At 52.4% G+C, this 16,790-nt stretch overlaps 8 protein-coding genes across 8 annotated transcripts; 4 read left to right on the forward strand and 4 right to left on the reverse strand.

Annotated features, from left to right (window-relative positions):
- Nucleotides 1-887: 887 nt before the first annotated feature.
- M406DRAFT_249998 (uncharacterized protein) lies at nt 888-3,587 on the reverse strand (the record flags this gene model as incomplete). The annotated part of the gene is made up of 3 exons (XM_040916663.1): nt 888-1,682; nt 1,974-3,340; nt 3,401-3,587. 3 exons carry the CDS (start codon nt 3,585-3,587, stop codon nt 888-890), a joined length of 2,349 nt encoding a protein of 782 aa, XP_040779200.1.
- A 1,152-nt stretch (nt 3,588-4,739) lies between these two features.
- Nucleotides 4,740-5,441, forward strand: M406DRAFT_75495 (uncharacterized protein; the record flags this gene model as incomplete). The annotated part of the gene is made up of 3 exons (XM_040925863.1): nt 4,740-4,852; nt 5,009-5,136; nt 5,254-5,441. 3 exons carry the CDS (start codon nt 4,740-4,742, stop codon nt 5,439-5,441), a joined length of 429 nt encoding a protein of 142 aa, XP_040779201.1.
- Nucleotides 5,442-5,735: 294 nt separating this feature from the next.
- Nucleotides 5,736-6,599, forward strand: M406DRAFT_75494 (uncharacterized protein; the record flags this gene model as incomplete). Its single annotated transcript, XM_040925862.1, has 2 exons — nt 5,736-5,929; nt 6,011-6,599. The coding sequence occupies 2 exons, from the start codon at nt 5,736-5,738 to the stop codon at nt 6,597-6,599; spliced, it is 783 nt and encodes a 260-aa protein (XP_040779202.1).
- Nucleotides 6,600-7,917: 1,318 nt separating this feature from the next.
- On the forward strand, nt 7,918-10,015 carry M406DRAFT_349706 (uncharacterized protein; the record flags this gene model as incomplete). The annotated part of the gene is made up of 4 exons (XM_040922492.1): nt 7,918-7,937; nt 7,970-8,052; nt 8,162-8,624; nt 8,677-10,015. The coding sequence occupies 4 exons, from the start codon at nt 7,918-7,920 to the stop codon at nt 9,677-9,679; spliced, it is 1,569 nt and encodes a 522-aa protein (XP_040779203.1). The 3' UTR covers nt 9,680-10,015.
- A 450-nt stretch (nt 10,016-10,465) lies between these two features.
- Nucleotides 10,466-10,630, reverse strand: M406DRAFT_20547 (uncharacterized protein; the record flags this gene model as incomplete). The annotated part of the gene is made up of 1 exon (XM_040915462.1): nt 10,466-10,630. A coding segment is annotated over one exon (165 nt), but the record flags the coding sequence as incomplete, so codon positions are not given.
- A 1,039-nt stretch (nt 10,631-11,669) lies between these two features.
- On the reverse strand, nt 11,670-12,347 carry M406DRAFT_354870 (uncharacterized protein). The gene has a single exon (XM_040923014.1). It carries the CDS (start codon nt 12,256-12,258, stop codon nt 11,749-11,751), a length of 510 nt encoding a protein of 169 aa, XP_040779205.1. The 5' UTR covers nt 12,259-12,347; the 3' UTR covers nt 11,670-11,748.
- A 961-nt stretch (nt 12,348-13,308) lies between these two features.
- M406DRAFT_349707 (uncharacterized protein) lies at nt 13,309-14,773 on the forward strand (the record flags this gene model as incomplete). Its single annotated transcript, XM_040922493.1, has 5 exons — nt 13,309-13,373; nt 13,463-13,531; nt 13,638-13,709; nt 13,768-14,108; nt 14,221-14,773. 5 exons carry the CDS (start codon nt 13,309-13,311, stop codon nt 14,574-14,576), a joined length of 903 nt encoding a protein of 300 aa, XP_040779206.1. The 3' UTR covers nt 14,577-14,773.
- A 357-nt stretch (nt 14,774-15,130) lies between these two features.
- On the reverse strand, nt 15,131-15,538 carry M406DRAFT_51961 (uncharacterized protein; the record flags this gene model as incomplete). The annotated part of the gene is made up of 1 exon (XM_040924465.1): nt 15,131-15,538. A coding segment is annotated over one exon (408 nt), but the record flags the coding sequence as incomplete, so codon positions are not given.
- Between the last annotated feature and the right edge of the window lie 1,252 nt (nt 15,539-16,790).

The following is a 16,790-nucleotide window of genomic DNA, read 5'->3' on the forward strand; positions in this document are numbered from 1 at the left end:
GTGGCGCAGTCGCTGGGTTGCCGAAGCCGCCAGGGTAGCGAGACCTCAGATACTGCGTCAGTCCTATGCGGTCTTCCCTGCTGACCTGATGCTTGTCCCGGAGGTGAGAGGTGACCTGGGACCGCCCGTTTGCGGGGAGTAACCTTGCAGCCTTCCCGACGATAGATTAAGAGATTCTCCTAAGGTTCCATATAGAATAGGAGGCATGCCAAAGCCAGATCTTCTTGGATAGCTATCTGGAACGTCCTGGGTAGATCTGCTATTGGGATTTGTTTATAATAGACTTTTCATGAAATCTAGTAACGCTTAGCAGAGGTAGGGAAGACAGAACGGAGGGGAAGACAGAACGGAGGGGAAGACAGAACGGAGGGGAAGACAGAACGGAGGGGAAGACAGAACGGAGGGGAAGACAGAACGGAGGGGAAGACAGAACGGAGGGGAAGACAGAACGGAGGGGAAGACAGAACGGAGGGGAAGACAGAACGGAGGGGAAGACAGAACGGAGGGGAAGACAGAACGGAGGGGAAGACAGAACGGAGGGGAAGACAGAACGGAGGGGAAGACAGAACGGAGGGGAAGACAGAACGGAGGGGAAGACTGAAAGGAGGGGAAGACGGAAAAGGAGAGGAGACAGAGACGATTCTCTTGCTCTTCAGCATAACGCTGGACAGGAAAGGGGAAATCTTAGTAGAAGCCATTCTATTGCTTGCCACGCGTAGTTCTGCACAGACTAAAGGCAGGATATGTCATGACCTGCTATAGCTTTGGCGCGGCGGTCGTATATGTACGGGCCACCATATCTAGATTGTATTATAACAGGCGCCAAGACCGCACACCATTCTACTGTAGGGCCATAGGGCAGATTGAGTGGGTTCATACATATCTAACTATTTGCTAATAACTTCTGCAGCTTCGCGGAGCATCACCTTCATCTGAGTATATAGATCCGGCTCCGGTTTCTTCCACCTCTGTCTGTCTGGGAATACCATCCTTCTTAGTCTATTGACCCATGGGACCAGCAACTGATAGTAGTCCGTGAAGTTCTTATTGGCGGCCACAAGAAAGTCTTCTTCGTCGGCGATCACACCTATTTTAGAGCTCGCCAACTCTTCCGTTTCCATGTAGTTCCACTTGTCGAATCGCTCAACTACTCTGCCCTTGCTATCTGGCCCATCATAGTGAATGCATATCCAGAATAGCACCCAGAAGAACGACTCGAGGTCATGCATAAAGGAATGTTGCTCGCCGAAAAGCACCCCAATGGCCATAAAGGCTCTGGTTCCAGTCTTTCCCTTTGCTCCCGAGGCACCTTCTCGCTCTTCTTTGATAGCAAGGTCCAGATCAATCAAGAACGAGGGCCAGGACGGGTTGTTACTGTCTTCGTTGATCATCAGATTGTTGTGCGAGATGTCCCTGTGAAGAAATCCAGCCTTGTGCAAAGACTCGTGTCCTTCTATGCAGCCTGCGAGCGCACGGAGCAGAGCTGCTGGAGAGCTTGCCTTATAGATCGGCTTTCCGTAGTCGCGAACAATGATGCGCCGATGTATGCGATTTGGCAGTACTTTGCTGCTGGATCTTGTATGGGATGCCGGAGGACAGGACCGTTTGCTAGTTGGTGACAGGGCATCGGTCTGGCTCAGGGATCGCTTTCTGCTGGTTGTACTGTTACTACTGCAGCCCGTCTGTGGTAGGGCGGCGGTAGTCTGGCCAGATGGCTGCTTGCTAGCAGTGCTGCTGCAGTGTGACTGCGGTACAGGGGCGTTGATTTGGCTTGAGGATTGCGTCTTGTCGACAGCACTGCTGCTGCTGCGGCCTGTCTGCGGCGGGTTTGCACTTGAGGATTGCGTCTTGTCGACAGCACTGCTGCTGCGGCCTGTCTGCGGCGAGTTTGCACTTGAGGATTGCGTCTTGTCGACAGCACTGCCGCTGCGGCCTGTCTGCGGCGGGTTTGCACTTGATTGCGTCTTGTCGACAGCACTGCCGCTGCGGCCTGTCTGCGGCGGGTTTGCACTTGGCGGCGGCTCTGGCTTGTAGTTGGTCGCCGTAGTGATGTCCAGTCCCCCTCGGATATTGCTCTCGATATCATCCTCGGAACCCTGTACCTGCACGGTCTCGTGGTAGTAGTAGCGGGCTACATTAATCACACCTCGCTCGGTCGCCTCGCGAAGGAGTTCCCCCTCTTCCTCACGCTCCACAAATTGCCACGAGTCCTTGATCACAAGGGGTGTCTGCAGCGGATCGTCTTCACGGTGGGCTTTCCAGCAAGTCGTCGCCCGGCCGGCTATGCAAGGTGCGCGCTTCATATGCTTGTCGATGATCAGGCGCTCTGTCTGGCCGTGGCGTTCAATCTCCATGTATTGTGTGCTGCTGGATGTGATGATGGTAGGATCGAACCCAAGCTGTTCTTTACTCATCCAGAGAAACCCCAGGATCGTGTATACAAAACGATATCCATCCTTGTTGATATCGAATTGCTCAGACGCGATCCCTCCCAGGCGGTCAAACTCCCATATTCTCATGAGAGACCCACAGATTGTAAAGCCCAAAACAAAGCGACGATTGTATTGAGCAGCAAGCACCTCTCTGGCATATCTCCCTAGGTCAAGCCATGCTTCCCCAGTTTTGTCGGCAGACGGGTTGCTCTTCAGCTCGCCTGGGACAAGAATCTGGGACCAGTGACACCGAGAATATTTTCCAGCATCCGGGTTATCAACAAAGCCGATATCCATCTTGCGTTGCGCAGTAGAGCCATCAATCGGCTGGTTAGGCCTTGCTAGAGGCCTTCGTTGGTATATAATAGTCGACTTGTAGCTCGCTGCAAAGGTCGACAGCCTCTCACTGAACACCACAAACCAGTTCAGCACATTGTTCTGGTTCGCACTTTTTGGCCAGCCCGTCCAGCCAGCCCTGAAGAGTGGGCTGGCGCCTTCCTTGCACTCTTTGAAAAAAGCTTCGGACGCTGTCTCGAGATTGACCACGTCTCCAAAATATGTCTGATCGAAGTGGGGGAGCCCGACGTACATAACGCCGAGCTCCTCCTTCAGCACATCATCCACATATTTGCGGTATTCCGAGGAATTTGCGAAGCTGCTTGTGTTGCGGAACAATGGGGTTTGTTGGACGGAAGAGGCTATCGGTCGGGGAGGGGGGGTGGATTCGGTAACAGCGTGGTAGACTTGGTCCCAAATAAGCGCATCATCTGGGCTGTCGGCGAGGGCGGCGTTCAGAAGAGGCTTAATGCGGTTGAGGTCGAGGTCGTCGGAATTGACAACGGAAATAAGTCGCGAAAGATCGCTGAGAAGATTGTTGCCACTCCCACGCGAGGGGAGCAGACGGGATGCTGGAAGGCCCAGCAGTGCTGAGAGGAGACTGATAGAGAGATTCTGAATATCTACATGACTGTCAGAAGAGGGGTATTTTACCGGCAGTGGTCTGTCTTTACCTTTTCGGTCGAGCTGATCTAGTATACTCGCTGAACAAGCGAGACTCCTGTCTTTACAAATCGAATCGAAGAAGGCGCGAAAAGCATCAAGGCCCTTCCCAATAGGGTTGCCTTTGATAATCTCTGACCGCGGTTGATCTGCCATTGCAGACATGACGGCACGGTAGACCTGGTCCCAGATCTCGCTGTCCGATTTGCCGGCGAGGACAGTATTGAGGAGAGGCTCAATGTGGTCAAGGTCGAAGTTGGACCGAAGCGAGAGTTCGAGTCGCAGAAGATCGCTTCGAAGGGTGTCACGACCTGTTCTGGTAGGTAGCAGGTCGGCAGCGGAAAGGTTTTGGACCGCTCTCAGAAGGACGAGGACGAGTTTCCGGAGGTCTGCATTATATGATTAGATGAATGGGCGCGCAAGGAGACCGGAAGCTGGCTGGTGTTCCATACCGTCTTGGTCAAGCTTATTGACCGCGTCCGGCGAGCACGAGATGCTTTTGTCTTTGCAGATCGAACTGAACGATGCGCGAAAGGCATCAAGGTCTTTCCCAATCGGATGGCTCTTGATAATCTCTGACCGCGATTGATCCGCCATCGTAGATGTGCAGAGCAACAGGGTTTGTTGGAGGGGAGAGGCTATCGGTATGGGAGGGGGGATGATTCGGTAACAGCACGGTAGACTTGGTTCGGAATAAGCATATCGTCTGGGCTGTCGGCACTTAATGCGTCGAGGATGGGTGGAGATTGTCGGATTCCAGTAACACTTCGAATCATAGAAGATCGCTTCAGAGAGTGCTGCAACCCCTTGCTTTTGATGGTCTCTGACTGCGATTGATGCGCCACAGCAGATGTCACCTGAGATGGAAGCAACCCAGAGAAATCGCGTCGCGTGTCATCGGACGTTCCCCTGAAATGCCAACCCAGCCACGCAGCTGAGTCATCTGGATGGAAAATCTCTTTTCCGAACCGGTCATTTGTCAGCCATATTGACAAGGGGTCCATATCGGCAATGAACTTCCATCATCCACAAACACCATCTTTTTAGAGGGAGGACAGAAGATCAAGTCCTAGAGCTTGCAGAGTTATGAAGTTCTAAGCTTTACTAAGGAGTGATACTTACTTACAGTATATATTTGGCTTGTGATCCCAATAGCTATGGTAAAAATCTTGCCAACTTGGGCATTCTGCTGAACCATTAGGATCTATCGCAAAAGCGATCGCCAGTGCGTTGCACTAGCACTTCCCCTTACATTTCCACACAAGTACCTGGCAGTGACAGCGCCGCTTGCTGTCGAGGCCCCCGAAAATGGCGACACGCAGATGCTCCTCTCCAAGCACCTTCTTTGTCGTTCCTATCACCCGCACCTCCGGCTTCTCGGCCTCCTTCTATCGCTCTTTGTTCCTAAACATCGATGCCAGGTTGGCTATGCTCGTCAGTGTGGAGGGATGCTCCTTTAGCCTGAGTGTGGATATGTAGCTGAGATGACATTTCAGAATAATACGCTGGTCTGTGCTGACTTTCCCGAAAAAGAGCTGCATATTGTCTAACCCAAATAATACTATGTGCTGGGTCAGTCTTGCGGCGAAGCATTATTCATACCCCGCTTTGGTGGTGGCGATACTGCTGAGCCTCTGCGGAGATCGTGCTTCTACACCCCATCTTCGCGGTCTGGAGCATAACCGGCTGATGAACGTCCTTCATAGTATGATCGCGGTGAAGCAAACTTCTCTGACTAAAGAGCCTTCAGATACTGACAACGCGCCAAGTTGCTCTAAAGTCTGACAATGCGGCTGTTACAATACGACGACGCTGGCTACAGCCTCACCCCGGACCTTGCCGCCCGACGATGTCCCTCCTTATGCGATCCTGTCTCATACGTGGGGACCAGACGAGGTGGTCTTCGCAGACCTGGCATATCCAAAAGATGATTGGAAGCGCAAGACAGGCTTTGGCAAGATCAGGTCCTGTGCCGAGCAAGCGAAACAACATGGGCTATGGTATTTCTAGGTAGATACTTGCTGCATTGACAAGTCTGATGCTATCGAGCTCCAGACTGCAATAAACAGCATGTTCCGGTGGTATCGCAATACAAACAGATGCTTTGTCTACTTGACAGACGTCTCCGCTCCTACAGCGCCGGCGAGCAGCCTGCCGTGCTTTGGGAGGGGGCCTTCCGGAAGAGCAGATGGTTCATTCGTGGCTGGACACTCCAAGAGCTCATCGCTCCGGCAACAGTGGAGTTCTACTCCAGAGAAGGGCTGTTCCTAGGTGACAAGCGGTCTTTAGAGCCTCAAATACGTGATGTTACAGGCATCCCTGCAAGTGCTCTCCGCGGCATGCCTTTGTCCAATTTTCCCCACTACAGAACGGGAGAGATGGACTCGCAATCGTCAGACGAAATACGAGGAGGATCTGGTGTATTGGCTACTGGGCATATTTGATGTGCATATGCCGCTGATATATGGCGAAGGGCGAGAAAGGGCATTGAAAAGACTGTAAGAAGAGGTCCGGAAAGCTCAAAAGGGTAATAATTGCTAGAGCCTGTAAAAATCCGAATGAGCTCGAAGGCTAACTAGACTAGGGTTTCAACACAATGACTTCTCAGTGGCCTTTAGTCTCTTCGATGTTCCCGAAACACAATACTCCGTGGCAAGAGAGGAGGAACTTGCAGAGATGCACGAAAAGCTCATGTCAGACGGAAGCCGTCGCGTCGTCGTTCTCCACGGACTCGGTGGCATTGGCAAGACGCAAATCGCTGTTATGTACGCGAAAAGATATAGAGATGAGTATTCTGCCATATTCTGGTTGAATATCAAGGACGAAGTTTCTATCCAGCAGAGCTTCACCAAAGTTGCGAGGCAGATATTAAGACAACATCATAACGCCAGCCGCCTGAGCGCTATAGATCTGCAGCAGGATCATAAGGAAGTCACCGAAGCAGTGAAAGCCTGGCCCTGCCAGCCAGGGAATACTAGGTGGCTGTTGATCTTCGACAATTTTGACAACCCGAGGTCGGCTTGTGGCAACAATGACATGGGAATCGACATCCACCGATTCCTTCCTGAGGCATACCAAGGGCCGGTTATCAGCCACTACAACTTATCTTGTGAAAGGGGCATCGACAACATAATTATGCCACACAGTTCTCTTCGACCTACATGCTAACATCGAACACGTCAGCATACCAACATCTAACATCCAACATCCAACATTTCCGATATTGTATCCTAGAGAGTCCTTGCTGATTGGTATTATGGTGGTTAGATGGTAGTCCTCAGCATGAGAGATAATGGTGAGTCCTGAGTCTCTATTCAGCTATAGGGGTAGCATCCCCCTTTTGCTCAGTCAAACAGCAATGTAGAATATCTTGACTTCTTTTCTCGATCTGAAACCCCTTTAGATTCGTAGCTAGCATATTAGAAAAAGCAGTAAGTTTAGCTTTTTTTTTAAAAGGTTTGATAATTCACAAACCATTTAATAGAATTCTGCTGTAATTCATATAAAGATCTAGAAACAAATAACAAATAAACAAGATTTTATATATTATACATTCTTATAAATGCCACTGCTTGATTTTCATACTTTCAGGCATTCCAATATAGCTTAGTCTTAGGATATTTGCGCTTCGTCATAACTTCGCACTATATGATTTCAGCAATAGATATTAAATATTGAATGTTGGATGTTGAATGTTGAATGTTGAATATTAAAATACAGTCAGCCAGAACAAGACCTGAACTACTCTTACAAGAACAATAGTAAAATCGAAAGCTAATATTCTTCTAAAGATAGTTCTTCTGTAATGATGCACTGCAGTATCCGAAGATCCTAAAGTACACAAAGGGTTTATGCTAACAAGAGCGGTATCAGAGTGTCAACCCCTGAATACGGAAATATAACAAGTAATCTGTGCAAGTGCTTCAACTGCCTTTGGAGCTATTCAAGTGTGTAACAAATGAATACTTAGATTGATGACTGAAGAGCTATGTCTGGTGGTCTATCTAACAGTAATGAATGTATTCTTATATATTCAGCTCTTCAGTGTGCCTATATTGCTTATGTGCTGAGGCTACATAGTTGTGCTGCCTATGTTGCCTATGTTCTGATTTCACATAGTCGCTTGTAACCCTAACCCTGGGTTACATAATCCTGGTTGGTTCTTTTCGTTGTTGGCTTGATCCCTTGTTGGCGGGGCCTGTCCTGTGACCTGCATGTTGGATGGGTCATAACACGTCGCCACGTCCCTCCCCCCCCCCCCCCGGCCCCCTCCTGGGTATGTGGTGGGTCTCCAAGTCCAGAGCAGCATCCTCCTCCAGGGGTCTGATCACGCCAGATTATCGGCGGGTAAGATGGCCTGCCATGTCAGTCGAGCTGCATTACAGGCGTTCAGTTCCAGCCTTTCCACAAGGATCTGATCAAACAAATACAAAAGCACTTTTGAAGTTGGGCTTTTCCGCACCCCCCCCCCCCCCCCCGAGCCAGAATGCCAGGGCAATTGAGAAGGTAAGCTGCGGCTTTCTGTTCCCACCCAGCAGCTTGCGCTGGCACGACAAGGGATCACTAGAGCTAACCCGGAGACGCATGCGGACAAGGACGAGAGCAGCGGCAACTACCACGAGTGCATACACACCACGCCCGTCGAGGACAACCCGCCAGGATATCGCTGCCAGCCAGGCTCGAAAGAAGGACAAAAAAAAAGCCTCCGGGCTTTGGTGCACCGGCTACAGGTCGCCGCAAGACCAGAGCGGCTTCAGGCAGGGTGGTGGATGGGGAATTGGATCCCGAGAAGATCCTCCGCAGACATGGACGAGCAGCGACACAACGGACCAGAAGAGAACAGCCTGCCCAAGCCCTTCTTCCGCCGGCCACGGTCGAGGCTGGCCAGGCACCAGCGGTAACAATACCGGAGCCTCGCTCAGGCGTCAAGAGTGTCGGGAACGCCGCCGAGAACACTGCCGACTCTACGATCAGGCACACCATCGAGAACCCCTTCGAGGGCAGCTTTGGGCAGAGAACATCGTCGGAGGAGTCTGGCTTCGGATACCAAGATCCCCTGCAGGTCTTCTACAGGCGTGTTGGATATCTGCCGCCGCTGAGCGACGCGGCGCTCGACCTTCTGGGGTCTATCCTGCTAGATCCTGGGGTCTTTGCTAGGATGGCCCGCATGTCTGCCAATAAGAACCTCAAAGAGTTCCAGCGAGGACTCGGTTACCGCAACGTGGCTTTGACCCCCTCGGGAGAGCCCGGCCGAGAAGGCCTACAACGACAAGCTCTGGGCTCTGGACAAGAGCAAGTGCACACTCTCATCTCAGGAGCCAACATTTCAGCGGACGATGCTGATCTCCATGATCGACCGGTACCGGCTGATTTACGAAAAGGGAGAACATGGCCCCACGACAATGCTCGACTTCGCTGCCGAGGGTGTCTGGGGATGCCCGCCCATGCCCACAATGGCCTCGCGGAGGCTGGAGGATTTCCTTACACAGCCGAAACCTGACCTTGCTGTGGCCTTTCGGCGGCAGAGCCTGTTCCCTGCGGGTACGAACTGGAACATATTCCCCACCGCGACGCAGAGGTTGGTATGTTATGAGGACATCAGCCCGCCCAGCGACGACAGAGCTTTCCACTTCCTGACAGTCGAAGCAAAGAAGAGCGAGCTAGACATCTCCGATAGCGTTGCCCGCGCTCAAAGCCTCAATAATGCGAGCCAGGCTCTGCACAACATGTATGAGTTCTTCAGAGAAGCCGACGATGGGAAGGGGGAGAAGTTTGTGGACCTCTTCTTCGATAAAGTCCGCTTCTTCTCTGTGGTCGCGACATCCGAGGGCATCAAGATCCGGATTTACCGGGCCTGTCGCATTAGCTCCGGTGCAGACAAGAGCGCCGATGACTACGACCAACAGGGCTTGGATAATCCCATCCGAGATGACTACCCGCTGAAGTTTCTATATAGCGACTACTGGACAGCCCACAGCCCACTCAACCGGCAAGAGGTCATCACTGTCTTCGCACAGATCCTGTACGGTTACGGAGTTGGAGAGCTTGCCGGCTATCTGCGGGATGCCATCCTGGAGATGGACCAGAAGTTCCAGAAGTACGAGAGAAACATGGGCTTCTTCTTCCAGAGGAGCGAGGCCTATTACTCCCACGGGCAGCTCCCACCACTCTCGCGCGCAGCCAGCCAGAACCTTCGAGTCCAGTCCCAAGCGGCAACAAGCACCAACGCCAGCACCAGCAGTATATAGCTTCAGTTAGTTGGGCCTGCTTTGCCCGTTTCCTGTTTGCAGCTCTTCGAGCTGCGTCTTGTCAACAAACCCGACCCTGCCTGAGGACCTTTCCTGTTACCTGCCTGCTCGACGTTCCCTGCCCGACCTGAGACCGTGACAACCCCAAGCCATCGTATTGATTTTTCCGCCGGTTCCACGTTAAAGTCTCCTGCCTTGACGCTGGGCGAGTCATCGCCCTTTTTGCGTTCAAAGTGTATCAGCTCACTCTTTCCTGGGTCGAATGCGATGGCGTTTTCCCGTCCCCATTCTGGGGTGTCTTGGAGGTCCCTTGACAATGCCCTAGCTGTCTCCTTCGTGTCTTTGCCGATCCTGAGAAAGGCCACGTCATCCGCATACGCAAAGCGCAGGCGCGTGTTTCCCTTCAGGAGTAGGGGAGAGAGGTAGAGCATGTAGAGGATGGGGGAGACCGGTGACCCCTGCGGGAGGCCGCAGCTGAGTTCCTTGACTCCTGTTGTCACCCCATCGAACCTGACCTTCGCGTACCGACCGCTGACAAAGTCATTGGTCCATTTGACCAGGTTGTCCGGCCAACCCTGCTTCCTGAGTCTGAGGGTGGTGAGGCGGTTTTTGAGAACAGCGTCAAAGGCCCCTTGGACATCCATTGTGAGAAGCGAGGCCACTTCGCCCCGGTGGAGGGCTTTTTCCACATAAGTGAGTGAGGCAGGCCGCGAGGTCAACCGCCGACCGCTTCGGCAGTGCGCCGAAGTGTTGGTTGCTGAGTAGTCCTTGCCGTACTGCCGTGATAGAGAGGCGTTTCGCGACCATCCTTTCCATGCCTTTGCCTATGCAAGAGAGAAGGGCAATGGGCCGGTATGATCGAAAGGTGGAGTAGTCGCTCTTCCCCACCTTGGGGATCATGGCTACCTCCGCCGTCTTGAAGGCCCGGGGGTAATAGCCAAGTCGGAGACATCCCTCGTAGAGGTCCCTGACCAGTTCTCCTATGTATGGCCATGCCACGTTGAGGAGCCGAACCGTGATGCCATCCACGCCCGGGGTTGTGTTTCCCGAGCCTGTGCAGCATGTCTTTGCCTCCTCCATGGTGACCTGTGCCTTCCACGGGAGTTCCCAGGGGAGTTCGTCCAGAGGAACCCAGGGGTCCGGGATGTCGTCGTCCGCGGAGAACCTGTAGAGGACCGAGTCCCTCAGATGCTCTGCCTTCTCCATGGGTTCCGCTACCGCCCCTCCCTTGGTGCGTGAGGGGTGGCGGTTTGAAGGAATCTGGGGTCTTGTGCCATGCCGTGATGGCAAAGATCTTTGCATCCCCCGTGGCTTCCCGGATCTTCTCGTCTCAGAATGCGCGCTTCGCCCTCCTGACGATGTCCTTGAGGGCCTTTCTGGCCGCTTCCTGTTCCTCCCCGTTTCCCAGGGCCTGGGCTTCGTGGTGGGCCTTGGCTGCAGACCTGCAGTCGTCGCCCCACCAGGAGGCCTTGTTTCCCCGTACAACCGGGGTTCGTCCGACAGCTGCGATTGCATCTGAGAGCAAGGTGACAATGCCCTCAGCCACCCTCTCCAGTTCCTCTTGGGTGTCAGTATTTCGAGGCAAGTATCGTGAGTTGTTCCTCACAGTAATGCCGAAGTCTAGGATCCCATCCTCCCTCACCCTAGGGTTTGGGGCTCTGGGCTGGTGCCGGCTCTTTTCCCTCCACCGTTGTCCAGAGGGTGAAGTGGTCCGATCCCGTGTGGAGTCCGGGCATCACCTTGGTCCTAGCGTTGAGAATGTTGGTGAAGACCAGGTCCAGAGTGTTGCCTTGTTCGTGCGTGGGTGCTTCCGGGTTGATGTTTGTCAGTTCCGGTCTCCCTCCTTGTGCCTCATTTTGCCACAGTTTCCGCATCTGGGCTCCCTGGCGCACCTCCTCGGGTCGTGGTAGTCCCAGCACGTGGTGCATTGTGTGATTTGCACCTTTCTCTCGAGCCGTCTTGCCGGCTTGGACCCAAGGATCCTGAAGCCCGGTTTGACTGGTTCCTGGAATGAGATGACCCATTCTTTGACTGACGGGTCGGCCTCTTGATGTCTTGTGGGGTGACAGTTAACTGGTTCTTTGCCAGTCACTGCCCTCGCTTCCTGGGGTACGAGTTCGTCTACCCTCCTCTGTCCGTTGTGGGCACGCAGGAGAGTGGCCTGGGCTAACCGCAGTAGGACGGGGTGGATAGCCGCCCTGGTGCAGTTTGCCCATTCCTTCGAGAGTCCCCTCCCCGAAGTCATCGAGCGCGCCGTCCAGCGCGATCGCAACAGCTTTGAGGACTTGTCTTCTTGCCCTCTTCGTGGCTTCCTCCTGCAGAAGGGTTTTGTCGAGAGCTTCTGCAAGAGAGCCTTTGTTCGCCTTCCGTCCTTCCTTGAACTCGTAGCCGAGGGGGATAGCAGGTACGGTAGGGAAGCTGATGATTCGACGGTCGTTCGTTCCGCCGGCCGTGCTTGTTTCGATTTCTCCTGTCCTGGCGAGTGAGGAGGGAAGGAGGGGGACCATCCTTTTGGCTGGTTGTGGTGTCGCAGGTGATCCAGCTGGCCTCTTGTCGAGGGCTGGGGGGTTGTCGGGCATCTGACACTGCTGCCATGATGTCGCCGAAGGCCGCGCGGTCGTCTGTGGTGATCCAAGCCACTGCTTGACTTCCTGTTTGGGTAGGTGTGACAATCCCTTGGTGTTGTGGACCTAGGGGTCGGAAAGAGAAAAGGAAGAAGGATGGTGGTGGTGTTGAGGACAACCGCATCGTGAAAATTCTGTCGAAGATGGGGCCACTGTTAGGGGGAACAGTGTCGGCTCCTAACCTTTCTTAACATAGGTGGTCCGTGCACCCATGCCAAGAAAGTTGATGTCAGGTTGAAGTTCGCCGTTTCGTGACCTGTGTGTGTGTGTGTGTGTGTGTGTATTAACGTCTGTATATCGGGTCTAGGCTAAGTACACTTGGTGCTCTTATTTCCTATCCCTTCGCCTCCCGCAGGGCATATAGACGGTTGGCCTGGTTACCAACATGTTGCTGTACAAAAGAAATATAAAACAAAGAAACTTGTTTCTCAGTCTGGTTCGCCCTCGCTTCCGACAGGGAGAGCATCGTAGACGCCCGAGTCTCGCACATAATCGCAGAACGAAGGCTATCCTAGTTGTTCCAGCATGTCCTCCAGTTCCCGTCCGCATCTGGGCTATTTCGGATCTGTGGCAGTATCATCATCATCATCATATCATCAGCTTTTTCTGAGCATCTGCCATCTAGAACAAGCCGTTGTCTAGACCCTTCAGCAGGCAGGCAGGCAGGATCGCCATCACTGCATCGCCCATTTTCATCCTGCTTATTCCGTATAGCGCGGAGGCGGGTCTGTCTCATATGCTGACTCAGCCGTCCCACTGCACGTCGCCCGCTCGCTGTAGGAAGTTTCGGGGCCGCCCAGCGACCAGAGATCGGCTAGGGGCCCATGGCCCTGCAGAGGGGCCGAGCGGGAATGGCCGTAGCGGCTGCAGCGGCCGTACCAATCAGTGGGCCAGAAAGGCTATACGAGGCATCGGGAAACATCTTTTACATAAACCGAGGTAGCCCCCCAAACCCTCCCATAATAAACTCTCCGGTCGCAACCTTCCCTACCACCGAATTCACCAATGGATCCGCCGTCTCTCCACGAACTTGCCGAGGAGGCGACATTCGAGAGCTACGACGGTAGAACGTACGTGAAGCCCCCCCTTGCAAATGACTGCCAGGCCGTGAGAAATAACGGGGCGAATTGCTGACTTCGCCTCGTATTGCATGCACTAGGATCATCTCGATCCCAAATGTGGAGAAGCTTTCCGGCCTCGACCAGCTCAAGGTCTTCAAAATAGCAGAGTACGAAGAAGAGAAGAAAAAAAAACAAAAAAAAACCACAAAAAAGAAATCCAGAACAGTTCCGTCCTAGGACTAGGCTAATTAATAATCATGGTGCAATTGGCAGGGAACAGCTGCTCTCAGGCGGGCAGCGGATGTCGAGTGCGGTTGATTCCCAAGAGCTGCGGTCCAGACTCGAGTGAGCTTCGGCTGTCCCCCAAGCCTCTGGCTACTATTCTCTAACCACCTTATAACAGCTTGTTGACACCGGAGCCGTCGGGCGAAGAAGAGTCGAACAAGGGATGGATGGCTGAGGCATATCGGGAACTTGAACGCGACGGCTGTCCTCCCTGCCACCCGCTCTACGACACCTTTCCTCTGCAAGACCCGGCCGAGAAGTACCGGCCGATCATAGACTGGTGGCGCTTCTACGGCGGAGACCTGGAGGAGACTTTTTTCTGCGAACAGCGACGGGATTGGAAAAACTTCCGCTCCTGGCAGTCACAGAGGCGAGCCCTGAATGCTACCGATGAGCGATTTAATCGATATGTGGCCAAGATTCGCGAATGCCGACAAAAGTATAGCCTGGATAAACCATGTTCCTCTGCAGCGGGGTCGACAGACCCAGGAGGACACCTGGGTTGAATACCAGCACTACCACCTCCTTCGGCACGTTGGTTATTAAAAAGAGCTTACTAAAACAACGGCAGCCGAGAGAGTGGCCTATGCAGCAGCTGTGGAGTGCAAACAAAACCAGCTGCAACTGCACCAGAACCTGCTGGACTGGATCGAACAGCAACGACGTGCCATGGATCCACAAAGCCGTCTGCTACCTGGCGAAAAGAGGAAGAGGGACTCCGACAATAACGGCCACGACAACGAGATGCAGATGTGTTCCAAGAGGAGAGAATGCACTGCAGGCCCGGGGCAGCAACATGCTAAGGTGCTGCTATTGACTCGACGCATCACCCGAGCACAGCGCTGCCAGCTCTATGGAAAGGATGCCCAGCTGGTCCAGCTGGGGCGACATGGCGAGCTGCTTGTACAAGACGGGCGGGCAAGCTGAGGAGCCTGGTGTTGTCTGTAAGCCAAGACCAAGTCCTATAGAGCTCATAAGAAGATCAGACAAGGCCAGCAAGGTCTGGAAACCGGATACAGTTTCAGCGGTTTCAGGAGGCTTTCAAGGGCTTCCAGAGACCCAGATAAATAGTCGATAGCTTGCCCTCTCGATAGTTGTAATAGAATCAAGCTTCAACGCTCTTTTATTTCAACAAATGACGCCAATGCAAACAAGACAGTGGGTTTGACGTTTTTGTGTGTTGATATGTTTTTGGTAGTGTGGTTCCTTAGGAAGGCTGCCGCGGAGGAAGAAGGGCGAAGCGGGCTTAATGCCCATAGAGAAAGGAAGAGAGCGTGTCTGAGACTCACTGCGATCCTCCATTCCTTATAACCCTAACCCTGGGTTATGTAAGCTTGATTTGCGTTCTGGTGAGTGTTGAACTTCCCGCTCCGTAGGGTCCGTTCTAGGTGTTCTTATTGCGTCGCAACATCCCGTGATCTGCAAGTTGGATGGGTCATGACAATATTCTTACTAGTTGAGTAGTTTTATTATTTTGTCAGTTAGGTTGTTTCCAATATCCTTGTCAGATCACGGGTGGTTTTAAGCATCCTTGTCAGATCACGGGTGGTTTTAAGCATCCTTGTCAGATCACGGGTGGTTTCAAGCATCCTTGTCAGATCACGGGTGGTTTCAAGCATCCTTGTCAGATCACGGGTAATTTTGAGCATCCTTGTCAGATCACGGGTGGTTTCAAGCATCCTTGTCAGATCACGGGTAATTTTGAGCATCCTTGTCAGATCACGGGTGGTTTCAAGCATCCTTGTCAGATCACGGGTGGTTTCAAGCATCCTTGTCAGATTACGGGTGGTTTTAAGCATCCTTGTCAGATCACGGGTGGTTTTGAGCATCCTTGTCAGATTACGGGCGGTTACAAGCATCCTTGTAAGTCGGGTGGTTTGAACATCCTTGTCAGATGACAGGCGGCTTCGAGCATTCTTGTCAGTCGAGGAGTTTTATTATTCTTATTACCTGTGGGTCCTAGCCCTCCTGACCCACTACCTCCGTTCCTCCCGTAGTGGGTGCTGTTATTAGTGGACAGCCGTTATCAGTGGACACTTTGGAGGAATCACATTTGTATGGGGCTGCTATACAAATCAATATCTTGATGCAGTGATTTTTCAAAGAATTTCACACAACCGAGAAACCTCTTACAAACTTGAAAGTGAGCGAGGTTAGTGGACCTCTGTCGGTCTATAGATACTTTTTATCTAGCTAGCTCCTAAGGTACTAATATACCCATTTCTATAGGCAATATACATCCAAGGGACAGAGAGTGGGAAGCTCAATGTAAGGCTTTGGGGCTAGAAACCTTGAATAGCTCGAATGATCTCTTTACCGTTCCGAGAAAGGCCTTCTCGCCTGATTCAGTTGAGCAACTGAAGTACAGGTAGCGATAAGGTTATATTCTCATCATCGTACCAGGCTGAAGCGCTCTGCTCATCAGCTTCTTTATTCTGATGCGAAGCTATTGCCGTATACAGCTCCTGGGTTGCAGACAGCGAGGCTATATTGATGTTGTGCAAAGGGCGTTCTAGGCTAAGGCTCAAGCCAGATATCTCGACATCGCTGGAAACAGATATAAAGCCGTCCTCCTCCTCCTTCTCCTCCTTCTTCTTCTCGAGGGCCTGCTGTAAATCAGGGACTAATTGATATGGTGGTGTTGTAGGCTCCTCCTCTTGGGTTGCCAGTTGAGCCTCAGGGCAATAGATCATCAGCTATTCCCTGAAGAGGATTGGCTGCTCTTCATATCTATAACCAGCCTCTTTCCATGCAGTACGTTGCTCTTTTCGCATTGCTGTTTTCTTCTGTGCCTTGTCCTTCCTCGCCTTGGCCTCCTCATGCTTCCCGATGCGCTTGATCCTTCGTATTTCAGCTTGACGATCTTTCTTCTCGCTCAGGGCATTCTGTTGTTGTATATCGCTGACTGTAAGACTGGTCATCACCTTGCTGTCTGGCTTGATCTGTTTCCTAGTCAAAGAGTTCTTATACTTCATTATCCTCGTTGATGATTTCTTTCATCTTCTGCTAGTTTGCTTTTAAGAAGAACTATCAGTAGCCATCGTATTCAACGTATTCAAGCTTCTTCGTATGCCTAAGAACAGCAGGTCAGCATAGTGATCCAGGAGCCTTGCTGCTGTTCGTAAGCCCTGAGCATCAGTC

Source organism: Cryphonectria parasitica (genome assembly GCF_011745365.1).
Source record: "Cryphonectria parasitica EP155 unplaced genomic scaffold M406scaffold_2, whole genome shotgun sequence".
Taxonomy (NCBI): Eukaryota; Fungi; Ascomycota; class Sordariomycetes; order Diaporthales; family Cryphonectriaceae; genus Cryphonectria; species Cryphonectria parasitica.

What these genes read in the sequence shown, in the direction of transcription:
- M406DRAFT_354870 (XM_040923014.1), bottom strand. Translation starts at nt 12,258, where the DNA reads ATGCCCGACAACCCCCCAGCCCTCGACAAGAGGCCAGCTGGATCACCT.